This window comes from Theobroma umbraticum, unplaced genomic scaffold, assembly GCF_002168275.2.
Source record: "Theobroma umbraticum cultivar Fairchild unplaced genomic scaffold, ASM216827v3 scaffold_12.1, whole genome shotgun sequence".
Lineage (NCBI taxonomy): Eukaryota > Viridiplantae > Streptophyta > Magnoliopsida > Malvales > Malvaceae > Theobroma > Theobroma umbraticum.
This window is the reverse complement of record NW_018397269.1, coordinates 1,711,678-1,729,159: the sequence shown is the minus strand read 5'-3', so window position 1 is coordinate 1,729,159 and position 17,482 is coordinate 1,711,678. Positions and strand designations below refer to the sequence as shown.

The following is a 17,482-nucleotide window of genomic DNA, read 5'->3' as shown; positions in this document are numbered from 1 at the left end:
AACAAGGTACCCGACTGTCCATGTTCCGCTGCTTGCTTTCTATCACCAGTTCACCACTCATGCTTGCCACTGTCTTCATTTCTCCCATTCCTTTCTCTCTTCCTTGAACTCGAGCCAATACCCCTCCAAAACTCACAAAGAAAATCGCTCTTTTAACAAAAATTCAAAATTCTCAGTCTCAAAGGACCCCGATAATGGCCCCATTAAGATGCCAACAGCTCCATGGATGAAGGGTCCTCTCCTTCTCCAACCCCATGAAGTGTTAAACCCTTCAAAAGCCACCACCAAAAAGAGCTCAAACAGCAAGGCCGAGGCACCTGACAAGGCATTGTTTGGAAAAGAAAGTGGAGTCAGAGGGAAGAAATTGATGAAAAAGATCATTAGAAACGTGGAAATGCTACAAGGACATGAAGTTTTGGAAGATACCCAGATTCGGATTCGTGAAGAATTTGAGGTAGGGAATTGGTTGGAGGAATTTGGAAGTGATGGGGAAGTGAAAAGATTTGATGGGAAAATGCCTTGGTTGAGAGAAGAGGAGAAAGTTGTGTTTAGGAGGATGAAAAAGGAAAAACTTTTGACTCAGGCTGAGATTAGTCTTGATAAGGATTTGCTCGAGAGGTTGAGAAGGAAGGCTATGAGGATGAGGAAATGGGTTAAGGTGATGAAACTTGGTGTAACTAAGGCAGTTGTTGATGAGATAAAGTTGGCTTGGAGGAAAAATGAGCTTGTAATGGTAAAATTTGGTGTCCCTTTGTGTAGAAATATGGATAGAGCAAGAGAAATTATTGAGGTATTTTTCTTTTGCATTTTGTTTTCTTTTGGAGATTTCTTCGTTTTATTGGTAGTTTTTGGTTCTGTGTGACAAGTTTCGAGGGTGTTAGTTGTTGATCATATCTTTTATAATTTTGGGATTGTTCCATTCTGTTTGGACCCAAATGAAAACAGAATGCATTTTGATTTGCAAACCAATTCTAGAAAAGAATTTATTTATGAATAAATTTATTTACACAAATGATTTCAGATTAGAATTTTGTTAAGAATTCTCATTTATTTATTTCTTTTGGCCAGAAGGAATTATCATATTTTCCCCTTTATGTATTAAACTATAGAATTCAATTTGATTCAATTCATATTTAGAACATGCTAAGAATTAAGTACACTGTTCTGTTCCCTTAAAAAATGCCCCTATACTTGGTAGGAGAATGTGTGTGCTAGAGGGAGAGTATTCTTATATGAAAGGGTATCTTACAGTAACATTTTCTCTCTTGATTTTATAGAATTCATTTGCAAACAATATTAATTTTCATGTGATTTTTAATGATTATAATAATCACTGGTTTGAAATATTGAGTTTAAGATCATAGTTTGTTGGGTTTCAAACATAGATAAATCAACACATCCTGGATTTAGTTTTATGAAAGTTTCTGATAGCTAAATCATTTTATAACAGATGAAGACCAGGGGCTTGGTTGTATGGAGCAAGAAAGATGCTCTTGTCGTTTACAGAGGATGTAGTCATGGGTTGACTTCAAAAATTTCTTCAATGAAATATCCTAGATGTGCTGATGGTCAAGAAATATCTTCATCAACGTTCAGTCACCTTACATCAAGCAGTAATATTAATATGTCTCAAGAAAAATTTAATAGAAGTACTCTTCAGAGTAGTTTGTATAGAGAAGACAGAGAAAAGGAGTCAATGCCAATCAACATCTTTATGAAAGAAGATGAAAATAACCAACCAGTAATTGGATCATTTTATGAGAGGGAAACAGATAGATTATTGAATGGTTTAGGACCCCGGTTTATTGACTGGTGGATGAGAAAGCCATTACCAATTGATGCAGACTTGCTTCCAGAAGTGGTTCCTGGATTTAGGCCTCCATTAAGGCTTTCTCCACCGAACACTAGACCAAAATTGACAGATGACGAGTTGAAGTATTTGAGGAAGCTTGCTCATCCTTTACCTTTTCATTTTGCTCTTGGTACTACCACGTCTATTATAAACTTATTGCTAGAGCTCACATATTTATTTACATGTACATTTGTGCAATGCTATAGACATATGGCATATGCATGTAGTATTCTTACGATTTAATTAACTACCATAGACAATAGGGAAAGGGAAAACAATCTAGTCTATCTGGAGAAAGATTTGCCTCTGTAATTACTGAAAATTATTTTGAGGGTAAATCTGTATTATACATGAGAATTAACTCATCAACAATTTTGATGTTTTGAATCTTTCATAAAAATAGATACACTAGACTATGCTTTGTGGCTTTGTGTTTCACATGTTTGCATTTTTCAGAGTTCTTAATTCTGGTTTCTTCTTCTTGCTGCAGGGAAGAATAGGAACCTTCAAGGATTGGCTGCTGCTATTTTAAAATTGTGGGAAAAAAGTCTCATAGCAAAGATTGCTATAAAGTGGGGAATTCAGAATACTGACAATGAGCAAATGGCGTACGAGCTCAAGGTAGGTCTGTAATTCTTTTGAGTTTTTGGTACATACGATCATGGTGCACTGAAGTTTGCTCTGTTTATGCCATCACTAAGTTGCATCTCACTTGTACAAGTGTCCTGTATGTGTGAAACAATATGATAAAGCTCTTAGTTAGCCTGACATGAAAATCTTTTGATTTGAGCATAACATTTTGTGATCCTTGATGATTGAATCTGTGATATTATCAAGTGCAGTGGCTGTGATGACATTACTATAACAATTTGATCACAAAAAAACCCGTCTAGATGACTTTATGACTTCATTTGAACCAAGGCTTTTGCAAGGATAAAAGGGTAGCTGTCATACCCTGAAATCTGGTATATGCCTTCCTGCATCACATGCATACGTATTTATGCTTGTCATTTATGATTATGAACAACTAAATATCTAAATTTACCAGGACTAATATATCTGACCATGCAGAATCTCACAGGAGGAGTTCTGTTAGTACGCAATAAGTTCCTAATAATACTTTATAGGGGGAAAGACTTCCTTCCTCAAGGAGTTGCTAATTTGGTTGTGGAGAGAGAAATGGCGCTCAGAAGATGCCAACTTAATGAAGAAGGTGCTCGAGTGAAAGTGGCTGAAACCTTTCAGGTTGCCGATGAACCTTTGTCAAAGACAAGCACTGTAGGAACTTTATCAGAATTTGAGGATATCCAGACCAGATATGGAGACCTGAAAAAAGAAAGTAGTGAACTTGAACTTCAATTGGAAGCTCAAAAGGAAAACTTAGAGAGGGAATTGAGAAACCAAGAACGCAAGCTGTCAATTGTAAGATCCCTTTCTCTCTCTCTCTCTCTCTCTCTCTCTTTTTATTCTTGCTTTCTTGCAGTGCAATGGTGGACTAATTTATGGGGCCAGCCAAGCACTTTCTCAATCCTTAAAACTCCTATTCCATTTTCACCTGTTTAAACTTGTTTCTTTCATGCTTAACATCATATTGTATTATTTGGAAGGCTTTTTCCTGACACAATCTTATTTCACTTTGCAGCTGAACATAAAGATAGAGAAGTCAGCTAAAGAGCTAGTGAAGTTGAATTCTTCATGGCAACCAGCTGAGCAGGATGTGGATCTGGAAATCATTACTGAAGAGGAGAGAGAATGCTTGCGGAAGATAGGATTGAAGCTCAATAGTTTCTTAGTGCTTGGTGAGGGAAAGACTGCTTTCTAGTTGCAATTGATTCTTCTTTCTCTTTTGATTCTATTGGTTTTAAAATTTTAGATAGCTTTTTTGCTGATTTTTTTTCCTCTAAATTCATCATTCTTGGTCCGGTGTAAATTTCTCTCTCTTGATTTTGTTTTTGTTTAAATATGGTTCAGGTAGGCGTGGGGTCTTTAATGGCGTCATAGAAGGAGTGCATCAACACTGGAAGCATAGAGAAGTTGTCAAGGTAATTACAATGCAGAGAGTGTTTGCACGAGTCATTTACACTGCAAAATTGCTTGTAGCAGAGAGTGGTGGGATCTTGGTTTCAGTCGAGAAGCTAAAGGAAGGTCATGCTCTAATCATCTACCGAGGAAAAAATTATCAACGCCCTTTGAAGCTAATGACCAACAACCTTTTAACTAAGAGGGAAGCATTACGGCGGTCTATTGAATTGCAGAGAATTGGAGTAAGCTCTTTTTTTCTGAAACGACTTTACTGCTCTTATCCTTTCATAGAAAATTTTTATTTCTCTGTTCGTTGTGTGTTCCTAGACTTAAGCCTGACTTTCCTTTTTCTGGGTTATCAGTCATTGAAGTTTTTTGCATATCAACGACGGCAGGCTGTCCTGGATTTGAAACTCAAACTGGTAAGAATAAGTGTTTTCTTCTCATTATTCATACACCTACATCTTCTCAAAATAGCATGTGATACCTCATAGTAAACTCCACAGAAGAAAAGCCTATCCATCTTTCTTGTTTACTTCTTAAACTGATGTGCTTAATCTTTAGGTGGAGCTAAAGGATAGAAGAGTTGGTACCCCGCAAAGGTGACAAGCTACTGACAAACTGATGTTCTACGAATTGTGAAATCCTGTGGAAATTTCTTCTCTAGCCAATCATCATGGAGTATTACTGTAAACAGCCTCTCCGGTCTCTTGCATATTGAAAGTTTTGAATTATGTAATATTCTAACTTTAGGGCTTGATTCAAGTTTAATATGCATACAGGGAAAATGAAGAAAGACTTCTAGATGAGATGGTTGCACGTGCTTGAAGTACAAGCTGGTTTGATCCCTGTGTGCATCACCTTATGAACATGTGGCAAGTTAGCCAAGCTTTTGACAGCCCATCAATGGGACATTCAGACAATATTGCATGCTACTTTCTTGCAAGTATTGGTTCAGACAGTTTAAGCTTAAGATGCTACACTGGAAAAATGTGGCAACAACTTACTGTGATGATACAGCACAATATCCGAATTCAAGACAGGACTGGTCAAGCCTTGAATAGAGGCCATGTACTTCTCAATGGTGTTACACCTTATTCTCAAAAGGTCGTCCAACCAATTGAATTTTTCTTACTGGCCTGAAGTCACTAAGGAGTCATCATCTGGTGCAACTGTAATTGTTTAGTCTAATAATAGAAAAAAGATAAAAAGCATTTTAGACATTTTAATATTAATGTCATTTAGATGTTTGGAACAGAGTGTTCATTTTGAAAATTAATGAATTTTTAAAATAATTTTGATCAAAATTTAAAAAACTAGAGGTATTTTACCTTATTTATTTTCGTTAAAATTATTTATTTTCGTTAAAAGGTTGAGAGTTGTACACTCCTCAAAATGTTTAGTCTTTAAGCTCAAAAAGAAAAGAAAAAAAGTAGGAGAAAAGCAGAAAAAGTCTTCAGTTTTATCTTGTACTTTTTTATGAAAATTACCAACCTGAAGGGATGTTAATTTAGGCAATGCTTTAACTTCTAAGTATTTTGGTTAAAAATTGTTGTAGATTAATTTTTTTTTTTTCATTTGCAGTCAATTTTGTTTGGTTTTATTTTGTCTGTGGTATTGGGTTTTATATAATCATGTGTGGTTTTAACTATTCTGGGATTATTGTGAGTTCCATTTCCTTGCTCAAGAGGTTCTTAGTTGTTATCTACATTAATTTCTTTTATGGTTTTCAAGATGAGCTGTAAAGACATTTTGGAACTGTAAACCAGGATTGCTTGATGGGAGCCCGTTGTTAGTGTCCGGCACAATGAATGGGAATGAAAACATGATTTAGGAGCTGTGAGGCTTGGTGGTAAGTGCAATGAAGGTTGAATTTGTTTGGGTTTTGAGGTGATTCACAAGCGTAAGGGTCATTTTAAAATTTTAAAGAGATGTCAATGGATAAGTGTAGATTTTCTGAATTAGAGGTGCGTCGGATTGCGTGGTTAAAATTTGGGATATTAATGAGTGATTTTGCATGGCATGGTTTGATATGAATTATTCATGGAATTAAATGCTATGATTAGTTTGACTCAATAGGTGTCAGGGTTTAATGGGAATAATAAAGGGGTATTTACGGACAGGTGTGCTTTGATAATTTGTGGTTTAATGATAATAATAAAAGGATATTAGTGGAGGTGTGTGTTTTAGTAATTTATGATGAGAATTGACAGGGGGGTTTAAAAATGCAATGAGGGTCGAAATAGTTGAATTAGAGGATGTTAAGAAGATAAAGAGTTTCGTAACAAGACGGCCATTTACTAAATAGAGGATTGAGATGCATTTAATGCAAGAAGTTGTATTGTAGTTAAAGCAGGAAGGCACTGTGGTGCATTCAAAGTTGGCATGACATTGTTTACTGAGAGTACCCTATCCAAAGACCAAAAGGGGAGAGAAACTTTAATTTAGTGGAATTAATTGATTTAAGATTGCTTTGGATGAGTACAATGGGTGTGTGGACCGCCTTGCAAAGGGAGGGGTGATGGGATCGATCTTATGTGTTGCATGAATATGATTCGAGACAAAATTGGAGCAGACCAAGCGTGGACCTACCTTATAGAGAATTTACTTGTTACACTATTAATTTAAAGTTTTATATAGTCAATATATTATCGAATTCATTAATTTTTTTTTTATTTTATAAGGTGTGGGGTTAAAGCTTTTAAATAAAAAATTTATAAAGAGTAGGATCAAAAAGCTCCCAGTTAAAGTAAATTTATCAAAAATTCATTTATATATTAATATTTAAATACTATATAAAAAGATAAAAAAAAATTTTATAATTTAAGATTTTATTAAAAAAAATCAAAACTTAATGTACTTTCCTTATTCAAAAATTCAAGACATACTTTTCTCAATCATTAGCTGTATACGTTTTTCACTCTTTCAAAATAACTAATTTAAGTTTCAATCGTAAATAATTTTTAATCAAAATTAAAATTTCAAATACATCATGTCTAAATATTTTTATATTAATTCGATAGTTTGAGTTCATAATTATAATCTAACTAATAGAAAATAATATTACATGTCAAATAATATCTTGAAGTTATGAGTTTTTTTTTAAATTTATTTTGTGGATATATTGTTTGATTATTTAATTTTTGTATTAAACTTTATGTGGTTTGTGGATACTTATATTTAGTTTTTATAAATGAATAGAAATTTGTTAAATTCTTAATTGTTGAACTTGATAATTTACTATACAAGATCATATTTTATTTAATTCTAATATTTTAGTTAATACTAATGAGTAATTAGTAGTTATTTGAATAGGTTTTGGATATATAGTTCATGAAAAGATATTTTAAAATATAAGAAATTATCTACTTAGGTCTTGGGTAAGACCAAGGTAATTCTACTGTCAACAATCTTCTGAATGAAGTCATGTTGAATTTGATTTAAACACTCTTTCACTAAATTTTATCTTGAAAAAAAAATTGTAATTATTATTATTATTTCGGTTATAACACTATTTAGAAAATTTCTAAATCTATCCTCGGAGCAGACGATTGGCTTCAACGGTTTCATCACAGTTGGAGGTGCTTCATGCCATGTTGATTTGTGACTATCTCTTTCTGTGGAGGGATATAAGGTGTAAATAGGTGTAAGGCTTATACTATGGGTAGATTTGGATTGGCGGTGTAGGTCAATGTCTTCTGTACAGGTGCTGGTAGGGTTCTTGTTTTGGTTAGGGAGGTGAGTGTTTTATGGCAGACGGGTTTGGTTTGTAACAAGGGTAGTAGTGTGGTGTTACAACATATTGAAGGCAATAATGAGAAGAAAATCTCTCCTCATCTAGAAGGGAGAAAGTTTGCTCATCTCGTAAGATAATATGAATAAAATTTATTGGCTTATCAATATATATAAATATATACACACGAATGTGCTCCTATGTGAGTGATGGTTTCCTGAACAGTGTTGATATGTATGCCAAGTTGTTCTGTTTTTGTTGACAATGATATCTTGTTAATCTTGGAATTTTGAGATGAGTTAATTCTTGAAATGTCCAAGTTAATCTAAGGAGGTTATCTAATATTTTCGAATAGGACTACTGAGTATTCAGCATCATGAGCGGAGTAGCCGATTGGAGACTGAACCAGATATATAACCATGAACTTACGACTGACTATGGTTTGACAAGTTCAATAGCTGCGATGAAGTCATTTATTTCTTACACTAGAAGAACTCTGATTCACTGTTGTCCATGACAAAAGTTTGTGAAAATAAAGTTGTTGTGGATAAGTTCTCGGGAGATCTTTCAGGAGAATACAGGAAAGGTCTTGGTGGCGTTTCTAAGGATTGAATGCTTCCTTGTAACATCTCTAGGACCTTAGTCATTGATGGTCGATCAGATGGATTAGTTTGAACGCACCACAAGCTCACTATAATCATCTTTCTTGTTATTTCTTCATCTTCTACTGTGATCCCTTTACGATTCAAATCAGCTCCCTGTTCAAGGTGCTCGTAAATCTGTGAAGGAAAGTTCATTTCACTAGCCTGAGACCCTTCGATATGAGCATTTTTCTTTTCCCCAAACATTTCAAGGATCATCATCCCATAGCTATAAACATCAGACTTGTGGGAAACCCTTCCAAAGCTTCGGCATAAAAACTCCGGAGCAATATATCCGATGGTTCCTCTAGTACTGATCATGGAAAGCATACTCTGCTTCAGCTCACATAATTTAGCAAGACCAAAATCAGAAATTTTTGGACAAAAGTTTTCATCCAGAAGAATGTTGTGAGGTTTTATGTCAAAGTGTAAAATCCTTGTGTTGCAACCTCCATGTAAGTATTCCAGCCCTCTAGCAATGCCAATTGCAATGTCATACAATGTTTTCAGCTCTAGGTGATGGATTTCGCGTGGCAATCCTTGATGGCAAATGAACTTATCTAAAGACCCATTGGGCATGAATTCATAGATTAGAGCTCTCATTGAGCCCTCATAACAAAAACCCAGAAACGGCACTATATTGACATGGGAAGTTCTACTAATGCTAGCCACTTCATTAATGAATTCCTCTCCATCCCCCTTGGATTCCCTTAGGACTTTCACTGCAACAAGACGGCCATCGGGTAATTTACCTTTATATACTGCACCAAATCCCCCTTGACCCAGTTCGTCTTTGAATGACTTGGTTATTTTCATGATGTCTGCATAAGAATATCGTTTTGGAGTAAGATCAGAACCATACTGCAAAATGAATGCCTCAATCCTTTCCCTGTCATTCCTTTTTCCTTGATTGAAGTTCATGAACATTCCCCTTGACAACGATACTTTCTTAAGCCTGAAGGTAACCACCACAACACTAGCTACAATAATAGTAGCTGCAGCCACTGCCAAACCTATTTCAGAGAATGGTGAGTCAACTTAATTAGAAATATTAGTTGCTATTCACTCTTCCAAATGGATATAAAACACAAATCTTTATCAAAGGAGTCTAGTGTAGTACCTATGATTAATTTAAGCTTTAAATTAATGCCATCTGATGACCCTGTAATCAAAAAAGAAAAGGGAGAAAAGCAAAGAAAATAAAGGTAAGGCAAAACAGCAATGTTCCATGGAACAATCGTTAAGCTAAGCAAAGGCCTGCTTATACGGTAAAATGATTGTCTTTAACCTTGACTCAATTTAAACACTAATAATCGACATGTTGTCTTTGAGGTTCCAAATTGAAAGAGTTTTTTTTCTCAAGTCATTAGTTACTGTATTTCAAGTGTTTCACTTGAGTATTTAAATCAAAGGTCCTATATCCCCTACTCAAAAAGTTATATTCGAATCCCCTTCTTCTGAAATTAAGCAAAACAATATGTGCTTTAAAGGAGTCCGTAAAGCAGAATACTAGCAAACAAATAATCAAGATAGTTGATTTTTTTTTCTCAATCAAAATACTCTCATATTCATAAAGTATCATGTAAGATGATACAAGGCCTCGGCATAGCCAAGCAATGATCAAACAAATGATCATAAAGCAGAAACCCAGGATGGGTCTGCTACCAACATCACGCCTAAAACAACAAAAACCAGAAGACCCCAAACACTTACTGCTATACATAGTAATCAAGATAGTTGATTTGGTACCTGGGGAATCATTTGCAATCCTCCACTCTAGTCCAAAGCCATTAGCAAGGGCAACGTTCAGATTTGTTGAATTTGAATTGTACTCCAAGTACTGAACCACCGAAGCAAATGCTGGAACAATAACACTGCTACGACATGATGCCAAGGCATCATTCACTGTAGCTGAAAGGTTGCCTAGGGCAGACGGGATCGCAAAGTAGCCTACCACATCAGTTCCATTCATGGTACAATGAAACTGACGATCAGAAAGCTCCGTAGACTGATTTGCCATGGAGGAACGACAACCATAATAAAGTATTATTTGCTTGTTATTCCAAGCAGAGTGGAAAGGGCCAGGACCCAAAGAGGTGTTGACAAGGTGCTTCGGACAAAGACTATACAAATAATCAGTTCGAGCAACAGTGAGAGCTCGAAGAGACATATTGAACTCAAGTATTTGGTAACTTTGCGACATGATTGTAATCATGGGTTTACCATCCTCGCAAATTAACTCAAATCCAGGCTGACCACAATACTCTGGGCTACCTCGTTGCCGGAAAGGATAACTGATATTTTCGATGATCCCACAATGAAAAGTTTTGTTGCATCCTGCAAATTTCTCATAGTCGCTGCCCAAGCATACCGGAGCTTGGATGGACAAAAAGATTGTGACTAGAAGAACAAACAGAAAAGCTACTGTAATATGGAGATGATGCATAGCAGACGCGCTCATGTCTCTGTTTTCCTCCGGATTCAACCCGTATGCTACCTGCTGTTTGTAGCGCTTTGATATATCAATAAATTCTTTGCATTGACAGGAATAATTGAGATGATGGATATTTTAGGAATGATAGTCAGCCAGGAGTTCAAGTAATTTTCCCAAGATCTTTTTATTTTAGTTGTTGAGCCCATCATAGCATTGACTTAAAAAGTAGACGTATGTATTTTCTTTGACAAAGTCAAATTTGAATCCTGTCATGTTATCACAAACAAAGTTTGTTTTGTCTTTATATTTAAGTATTTAATTTATTAATTAATATATAATTTTTTTATTTAAAAAATAAAATTCTAATCTCTCTTTTTCTACTTATATATATAAAAAAATTTATCTTGTCTTTCACTTCTACTTTATTTTGTTTCGAAGTTTATGTATTACTTATCATAGCAAAAAAAGTGTAAAAGTTATTTTTTTAACATAAAGATGAAATTGAATTTAATTTTTTAAGTAAGAAGGTTATATATATTTATTAATAAATTAAATATATGGATGTAAAAATGAAAAAATTTACTATAAAAGAAGGATTATACAAAATCAAATCACTCATTTTGTAATAAATTTTAAATCTTATAGTTCACGAATTTAAAAATTTATATTTAAAAATTTTATTCAATTGTAAAGTTATTTATTATTATTTGAAGGGATGAAAGCCGAATCCTTGATTAAAAAAATTTGAACAATGTTTTATTTTCAACAATTTTTTATTAATCACCAAAGCAAATATAGTAGAAAGAGAAGGATAATAGAAAATCAAATCCCATATACAATAGTTTTAAAAAGTGCGTATAAGAATTTAACATCTAAAGCAAGAAGCGCTAGTGCAAACGTTTCATTAGGCTGGTGACATCTCCAGTGATTGACACTAAATTAGAGAAATGGAAATAAAGTAAAAAAATAAAAATAAAAATATAGGAAAAATATTATATTATATTATATTAATATTTTAATATTAATTTATTAATTTACTAATATTTTAATAAAAAACTAGCACTGTTCCGACCTTTTGCCGCTAGATTGTTTTTCTGGATTTTTTTTTAAAAATTTTTTGTTGTAGATAATAAAAATTGAAACATTTGAAGATTTTTTTTATTGCGTACCCAACCTAGCTAATCCAAGTTACTTATTATAATAAAAAAAATTCCTTTATTAATGAAATTTATTACATTTTCCTTAAATGACTGAAAATGATGCGCATATTAAAATAAAATAACTATTCTATTTAACAAACACAATAATTAAAGTACTCTAACGGTAAATAATATATAATTTTATTAGTACCTTAAGGAGGCAACCATAGTAAGAATGGATGGATCGATAGAATTGATGTCTTCTAAAATTATTTATATTATTAACTTTTAAATTTTCTTTATTTTTCTAAATTCTATTAACGAATTTTTACTATCGGTTGTTTAATTGTAAAGTTTGTTCTTAAAAAAAGTTATGTATATTAATTAATATTATAGGATAACAATATTAATATTTAAAAACAATAAAAAAAATCAATGATACCATACAAAATTCAATGTTAATATGGATGCACTCAAGGCTTTGCAAAAATTTGAGAATTGAAGTTATAGAACTGCTAGTTGCAAATTCTTCCAGATATGAACATCCTTAGAGCTGCTTTGGCTGCAGCGGCCACTCTTATTATTACTTTTTGACTAGTTGTCGACAAGGGATGATAATGGCAAACAAATTCCCCTACCAGCAAGGAGAAGGCCACCACGTGTTAAACGCGTCATAACGCAAAGACAATTTAGACCAAAAAGGAAAAGGCTAAGAAAATAAACTTGTCTAGACATATTCTCCAAATTGTTCACAGCTTGTTCCAATGCCCCCGCTTCCATCTAAAATACTAACAGCCCAACATGTCCTAGCAAAAGTAGAGCAAGAGATGAAGGTATCTTTCAAATTTTATATATATATATATATATATATATATATATATATATATTAAAAGAGAAAAAAGAGAAAATAAAATAGGGAAAAAAATAAAAAAATCATAATAATATTTTAATATTAAAATATTATTATTTTAATACTGATTAATTAATATTTTAATACTATATTAATTCTATTTTAATGATAACGTATTAAATTGTTATCAAATTTTAATTTAATAATACCATATTTTCAAAATATGATGAGTTTCAAAATTTCAAAAATTTTATTAGATTATAATAAAAGATTTTTTTTGTTATTTTATAACTTATTTCTTTATTATTTTAAAATCATTTTTGCTAATCAAAATGATAATTTCATTATATGAACCAAACTAGATATATTGATTCTAATTTATCTCTATCTTTTTATATTCCTACATAATAACTACTTAATTTCCCTTCTATTGCAATTTGTAAATCAAACATGCCAGGAAGACATAAACCATATTATTACCTAATTCTGAAGGCTTTGTTTGTTTATGTTAGAAACGGAGAAGAGTGTGCCTATGTACGGGACAAATATCAGAATATTTCTCATTAAGGTAAAAACCTTACATCAAGGTGTGTATATATATATATATACAGGTAAGTTTAACAGGAAAGAGCAAAGTTATCTTCTTAACTAACTAATAATCATGAGCTGACTAATTTTTAAATACAAGTGAAATGGTGAGTTTTGTACGCTATTTTAAGACTATGCAAAGCCTTATTAAAACGGTGCACTTTGAGTCCCTTGTTTGTCTTCCGTCTTCACTGTCGAGTATCCTGGCTTTATAATCATGTATCTATATTTCTCTTGAACACTTATCTGCATCCTTGATTCATCAATTTCATGTCTAATAGTCTAGGCATAAATTATTTTTTGTTTTTTATGGAATACTAGACTTAGAATTTTCCTTTTGTTAGGTAGTGTTCCATTTTACATTCAACATATGTCCCACTATTTTTTGTCTTCTCTTTTTATTTTTTTTTAAATTTAGTTATTTGCCGAGTTCTTCTCAAGCTAATAATAAACAAGGAAAATAAAGTTAATGATTAAGGTTGCCCTGGAAATTTTTTTTGTAAATGGAAGTGGGTAGCGAAGAAAGTCTTACTAGTGGAGTCGGATTCAAAGGAGGCAACTAGTTGGTTCTAAACCCAATGAGGAGACCTTGAAATTAGTGGAGGATATTTCAATCGATGGATGAACATTAGGGAGTTGATTGATGCGATACAATTCACAAATATCTACAAAAGAGGCCAATGGTTGCGCAGGTATCCTTGCAAAAGAATGGGTGGACAAGGACGAGCTCTTCATGGCATGGATATGAGCAATAACAGCAGACTAGCTGAAGTGAGAGGGCCGACTATACCTTATCTGTTAAGGTACTTGTTGCGTTGGAATTTTCTGGGAATGTTGGGTGGTTAAATAGACTACTACCCTTGATTTACATTGGAATTTTCTGTTCTAGGATGCTGGCTATAGTCTTAGTTGTGGTTATTGCTTTGTGTGGCCTTGCTGAGCCCTCTTTGACCCTTGTGAAATGCTTCTGTTGATCCCTTAAGAATGCTTTTAGACCGTGCCAATTTTTTGAGCTATGTTTTTAGTATCGTACGCGGTGAGTTTTCATTTTGTTGAGGGCTCCTTCGGGCAGATTTTGTAAAAGGTGGCTGTATAAGAGTTTAACTTTGTTTTCTAATTCATCTAACCCCATTTCGTCAATGAAATATTTTATGGCTTATAAAAAAATAGAAGTAAATAAACAGTAAAATCACAAAAGTAATATACCTCTAAAAGGATAGTTGAAAACTGAAAAAAAAAATTTATGTTTATTAGAATTTACTTTTTAATGATGCTTTTTGGTATGAAATATTCAGTTTATAGGAGAGATATATGCCGTCATTTAGAATAATGGATAACATAATTGGATAGATTTTCTTAAACAAACCACAAAAAAAAAAAGAGAATAATTTTTGAAGGACTTTAAAAGGCATTGATATTTAAATAATGTATTGAATTGGATTTATTTGATAAATAACATAAATTTATGGATTATTCTATGATAAAATAGGTTGTCCACATAGGCATCCACATTAACATTCCTTATCTGGTAATCTCGTACCTTGTAATATAATATAATATAATATCATATAATATAATATATATGATTTTAAATTTTTTATAATGTGACGTTCCATAAGTTTTAATGTCAAAAAGTAACAAAAATCAGGAAAAATAAATTTGAACTGTGTAAAAATTATTAATCAATTATTAATTATAAGGGCTTATTTGATTCAAAATAAAAGTATTGAGATTTGATTAAAAGTAATAAAAAAATAAAAAAAATTTAAATTTTTTAAAATAATTTAGGAATTTATTTGAGCATTATGTAAAAAAAAAAAACATAGATTTGAAACATCCAAAGAAGAAAATATGGAAAAAAAATACAATAAAAGGAGTATAGTACCTTATATTGAAAAATTTTTTACAATGACAAAAATTAACAAAGTCAAATGAAAGCATATCTTTGGAAAAGAACTTTTAATTCAAGCAAATTTATGTATATGTGTATTTAAGTATAAAGTTTTTCCTAATTGAATGTAATTTTATACAAAACAAAATTAAAGTATATCATTATTCGAATTTTAATTATTTTCTTATATGAACTTGTGCCATTTTATCTTATGGACATGCGCTTTTAACACATTTTTATCTTGTCGCAACTCGCAACTCTTTTACCATTATAATGTCCAACATTTAGACGTAAAATCATAAGTTTTCATCATGATAATTCGTTGTAATTGATCTTGGACCATAATGTTTCAATTATAAAATTTTCACTACAATTTTCGATTAAAGATGCAATGCCAAACTAAGCCAACATCAACGACGACGTTGAGGAAGAAGCATTAGGGAATCATACAGGAGAAGTTACAAAAGGTCTAGGTGGAATTGCTAACGATTGAAGACTTCTTGTCAACATTTCTAGCACCTTGCTCATTGATGGCCGATCCGATGGAATGGTTTGAATGCACCAAAGGCTCACTACAATCAACTTCCTTGTTATTTCTTCTTCCTCTTCACCTGTTACTCCATCAAGACTCAAATCTATAGCCTGATCAAGATGCTTATAAACCCATGAGGGAAAATATATTTCACTGGTTTGGGACACTTCGACATCGATATTTTTCCTTCCTCCAACCATTTCAAGGACCATCATTCCATAACTGTAGACATCAGATTTGTGAGAAACTCCTCCAAAGTTTCGACAAAATACTTCGGGAGCAATATATCCAGCTGTTCCTCTAGCACCTATCATGGAAATAATACTATCCTTTCTTTCACATAATTTAGACAAACCAAAATCAGAGATCTTGGGACAAAAGCTCTCATCTAAAAGGATATTGTGAGGTTTTATGTCAAAGTGCAAGATCCTTGTGTTACAACCTTGATGCAAGTATTCTAGTCCTCTAGCAATGCCAAGTGCAATGTCATACAAAGCCTTCCACTCTAATTGACGAGGTTGATTCATAGGTCCTTGATTATAAATGAATTTATCCAACGATCCATAGGGCATGAATTCGTAGACTAGAGCCCTCTTCGATCTCTCATAACAAAAGCCTAGTAGAGTCACTATATTGACATGAGAAGTTCTACTAATGCTAGCCACTTCATTCATAAATTCCTCACCATTCCCCTTTGATTCACTTAGGACTTTCACCGCCACAAGACAACCATCTGACAATTTTCCTTTGTATACACGGCCATATCCTCCTTGACCTAGTTTATCCTTGAATTTATTTGTCATTTTCTTGATATCTATGTATGAATATCGCTTTGGAGCAAGACAACCGTACTTCTTAATGAATGCCTCAATGCTTCCATTATGGTTCGTCGGTAGTCTGAGATGCACTAAATTTTTCTTCCATTGTTTGAGGCATAAAAATCCCATGCCTAGAAGTATGCCAGCTATAATCGCACCAGCTACTCCAAGGCCTAAAGATAAAGCAAGAGATTGCTCAACTTCTTTTTCGTAATACTAATATTTCAAGAAACAATGCAATATGTTAATGATATTGCCAAATAATACCTGTTATAAGGCTGACATTGATTTTTTTTTCAACTGCAACAGTCAAAACCCGTCAGGCTGAAATATGAATGACTAAAGAACAAAGAAAAAAAACTACTATTTAAATTTGCTATTCAAAACTTGGCCCAAAAAATTTTGTTAATCAAGGGCTAAATACGAAACATCCTACAAGTGAATTCATTTGTTTTTACCTGCCACTTGTTTGCCCTATGTTTACTATCATAAACTGGAATTATCTCATGGGCCAATGGCAATCCTAAGCATTCCGAATGTATTACAATTTCTATTAGAGGTATCCATAAAACATAGAACACATGTTTTAATAATAACAATAATTTCACAATTATTTTATTTTTTAAAAATTTTAAAAATGGTGTTAAAAGAATTATATATCAGTTGTTGGGTCAAAATTATAAAATGCTAAATTGGACTTTTCAAGCCCAATTATAAACTTTAGGCCTCTATAGTGCAACTATTTTACATACTCCATTCGCTATTATTTTTTAGACAAGATGATCGTGTGTATTTGGTTTTCCCCCAGCCCTCTAAAGTGTTGAAGTTGAGATTGCATGACAGACTCTAAGGAACCCCTACATATGCTGGTGTTTGGCATTTTATGGATTGCTTGCCGTGTTGTTTTATGTTATTGCATGACAGACTCTAAGGACTTGGTAAGTTACTGACATGATTGTGATCTCTGGAACATTACCGCTGC

At 33.0% G+C, this 17,482-nt stretch overlaps 2 protein-coding genes and 1 pseudogene across 3 annotated transcripts; 1 reads left to right on the top strand and 2 right to left on the bottom strand.

The window, feature by feature from the left end:
- Positions 1 to 62: 62 nt before the first annotated feature.
- CRS1 (maize chloroplast splicing factor-like protein) lies at positions 63 to 5,678 on the top strand. Of its 2 annotated transcripts, none has more exons than XM_021440780.2 (9): positions 63 to 790; positions 1,451 to 1,982; positions 2,343 to 2,473; positions 2,924 to 3,274; positions 3,495 to 3,651; positions 3,824 to 4,116; positions 4,237 to 4,296; positions 4,439 to 4,563; positions 4,657 to 5,583. In XM_021440780.2, exons 1-8 carry the CDS (start codon positions 209 to 211, stop codon positions 4,478 to 4,480), a joined length of 2,148 nt encoding a protein of 715 aa, XP_021296455.2. In that variant the 5' UTR covers positions 63 to 208; the 3' UTR covers positions 4,481 to 4,563; positions 4,657 to 5,583. The 2 variants fall into 2 exon arrangements, with proteins under 2 accessions (XP_021296455.2, XP_089641320.1); XM_089785194.1 differs by having other exon boundaries at positions 87 to 790; positions 4,641 to 5,678.
- A 2,119-nt stretch (positions 5,679 to 7,797) lies between these two features.
- On the bottom strand, positions 7,798 to 10,845 carry LOC110425973 (LEAF RUST 10 DISEASE-RESISTANCE LOCUS RECEPTOR-LIKE PROTEIN KINASE-like 2.8). Its single transcript, XM_021441062.2, has 3 exons — positions 9,998 to 10,845; positions 9,369 to 9,410; positions 7,798 to 9,261 (listed from the first exon to the last, which is right to left on the bottom strand). Exons 1-3 carry the CDS (start codon positions 10,707 to 10,709, stop codon positions 8,093 to 8,095), a joined length of 1,923 nt encoding a protein of 640 aa, XP_021296737.1. The 5' UTR covers positions 10,710 to 10,845; the 3' UTR covers positions 7,798 to 8,092.
- A 4,689-nt stretch (positions 10,846 to 15,534) lies between these two features.
- The window catches only part of LOC110425977 (LEAF RUST 10 DISEASE-RESISTANCE LOCUS RECEPTOR-LIKE PROTEIN KINASE-like 2.5), an 8,113-nt pseudogene continuing 6,165 nt past the window's right edge, over positions 15,535 to 17,482 (bottom strand).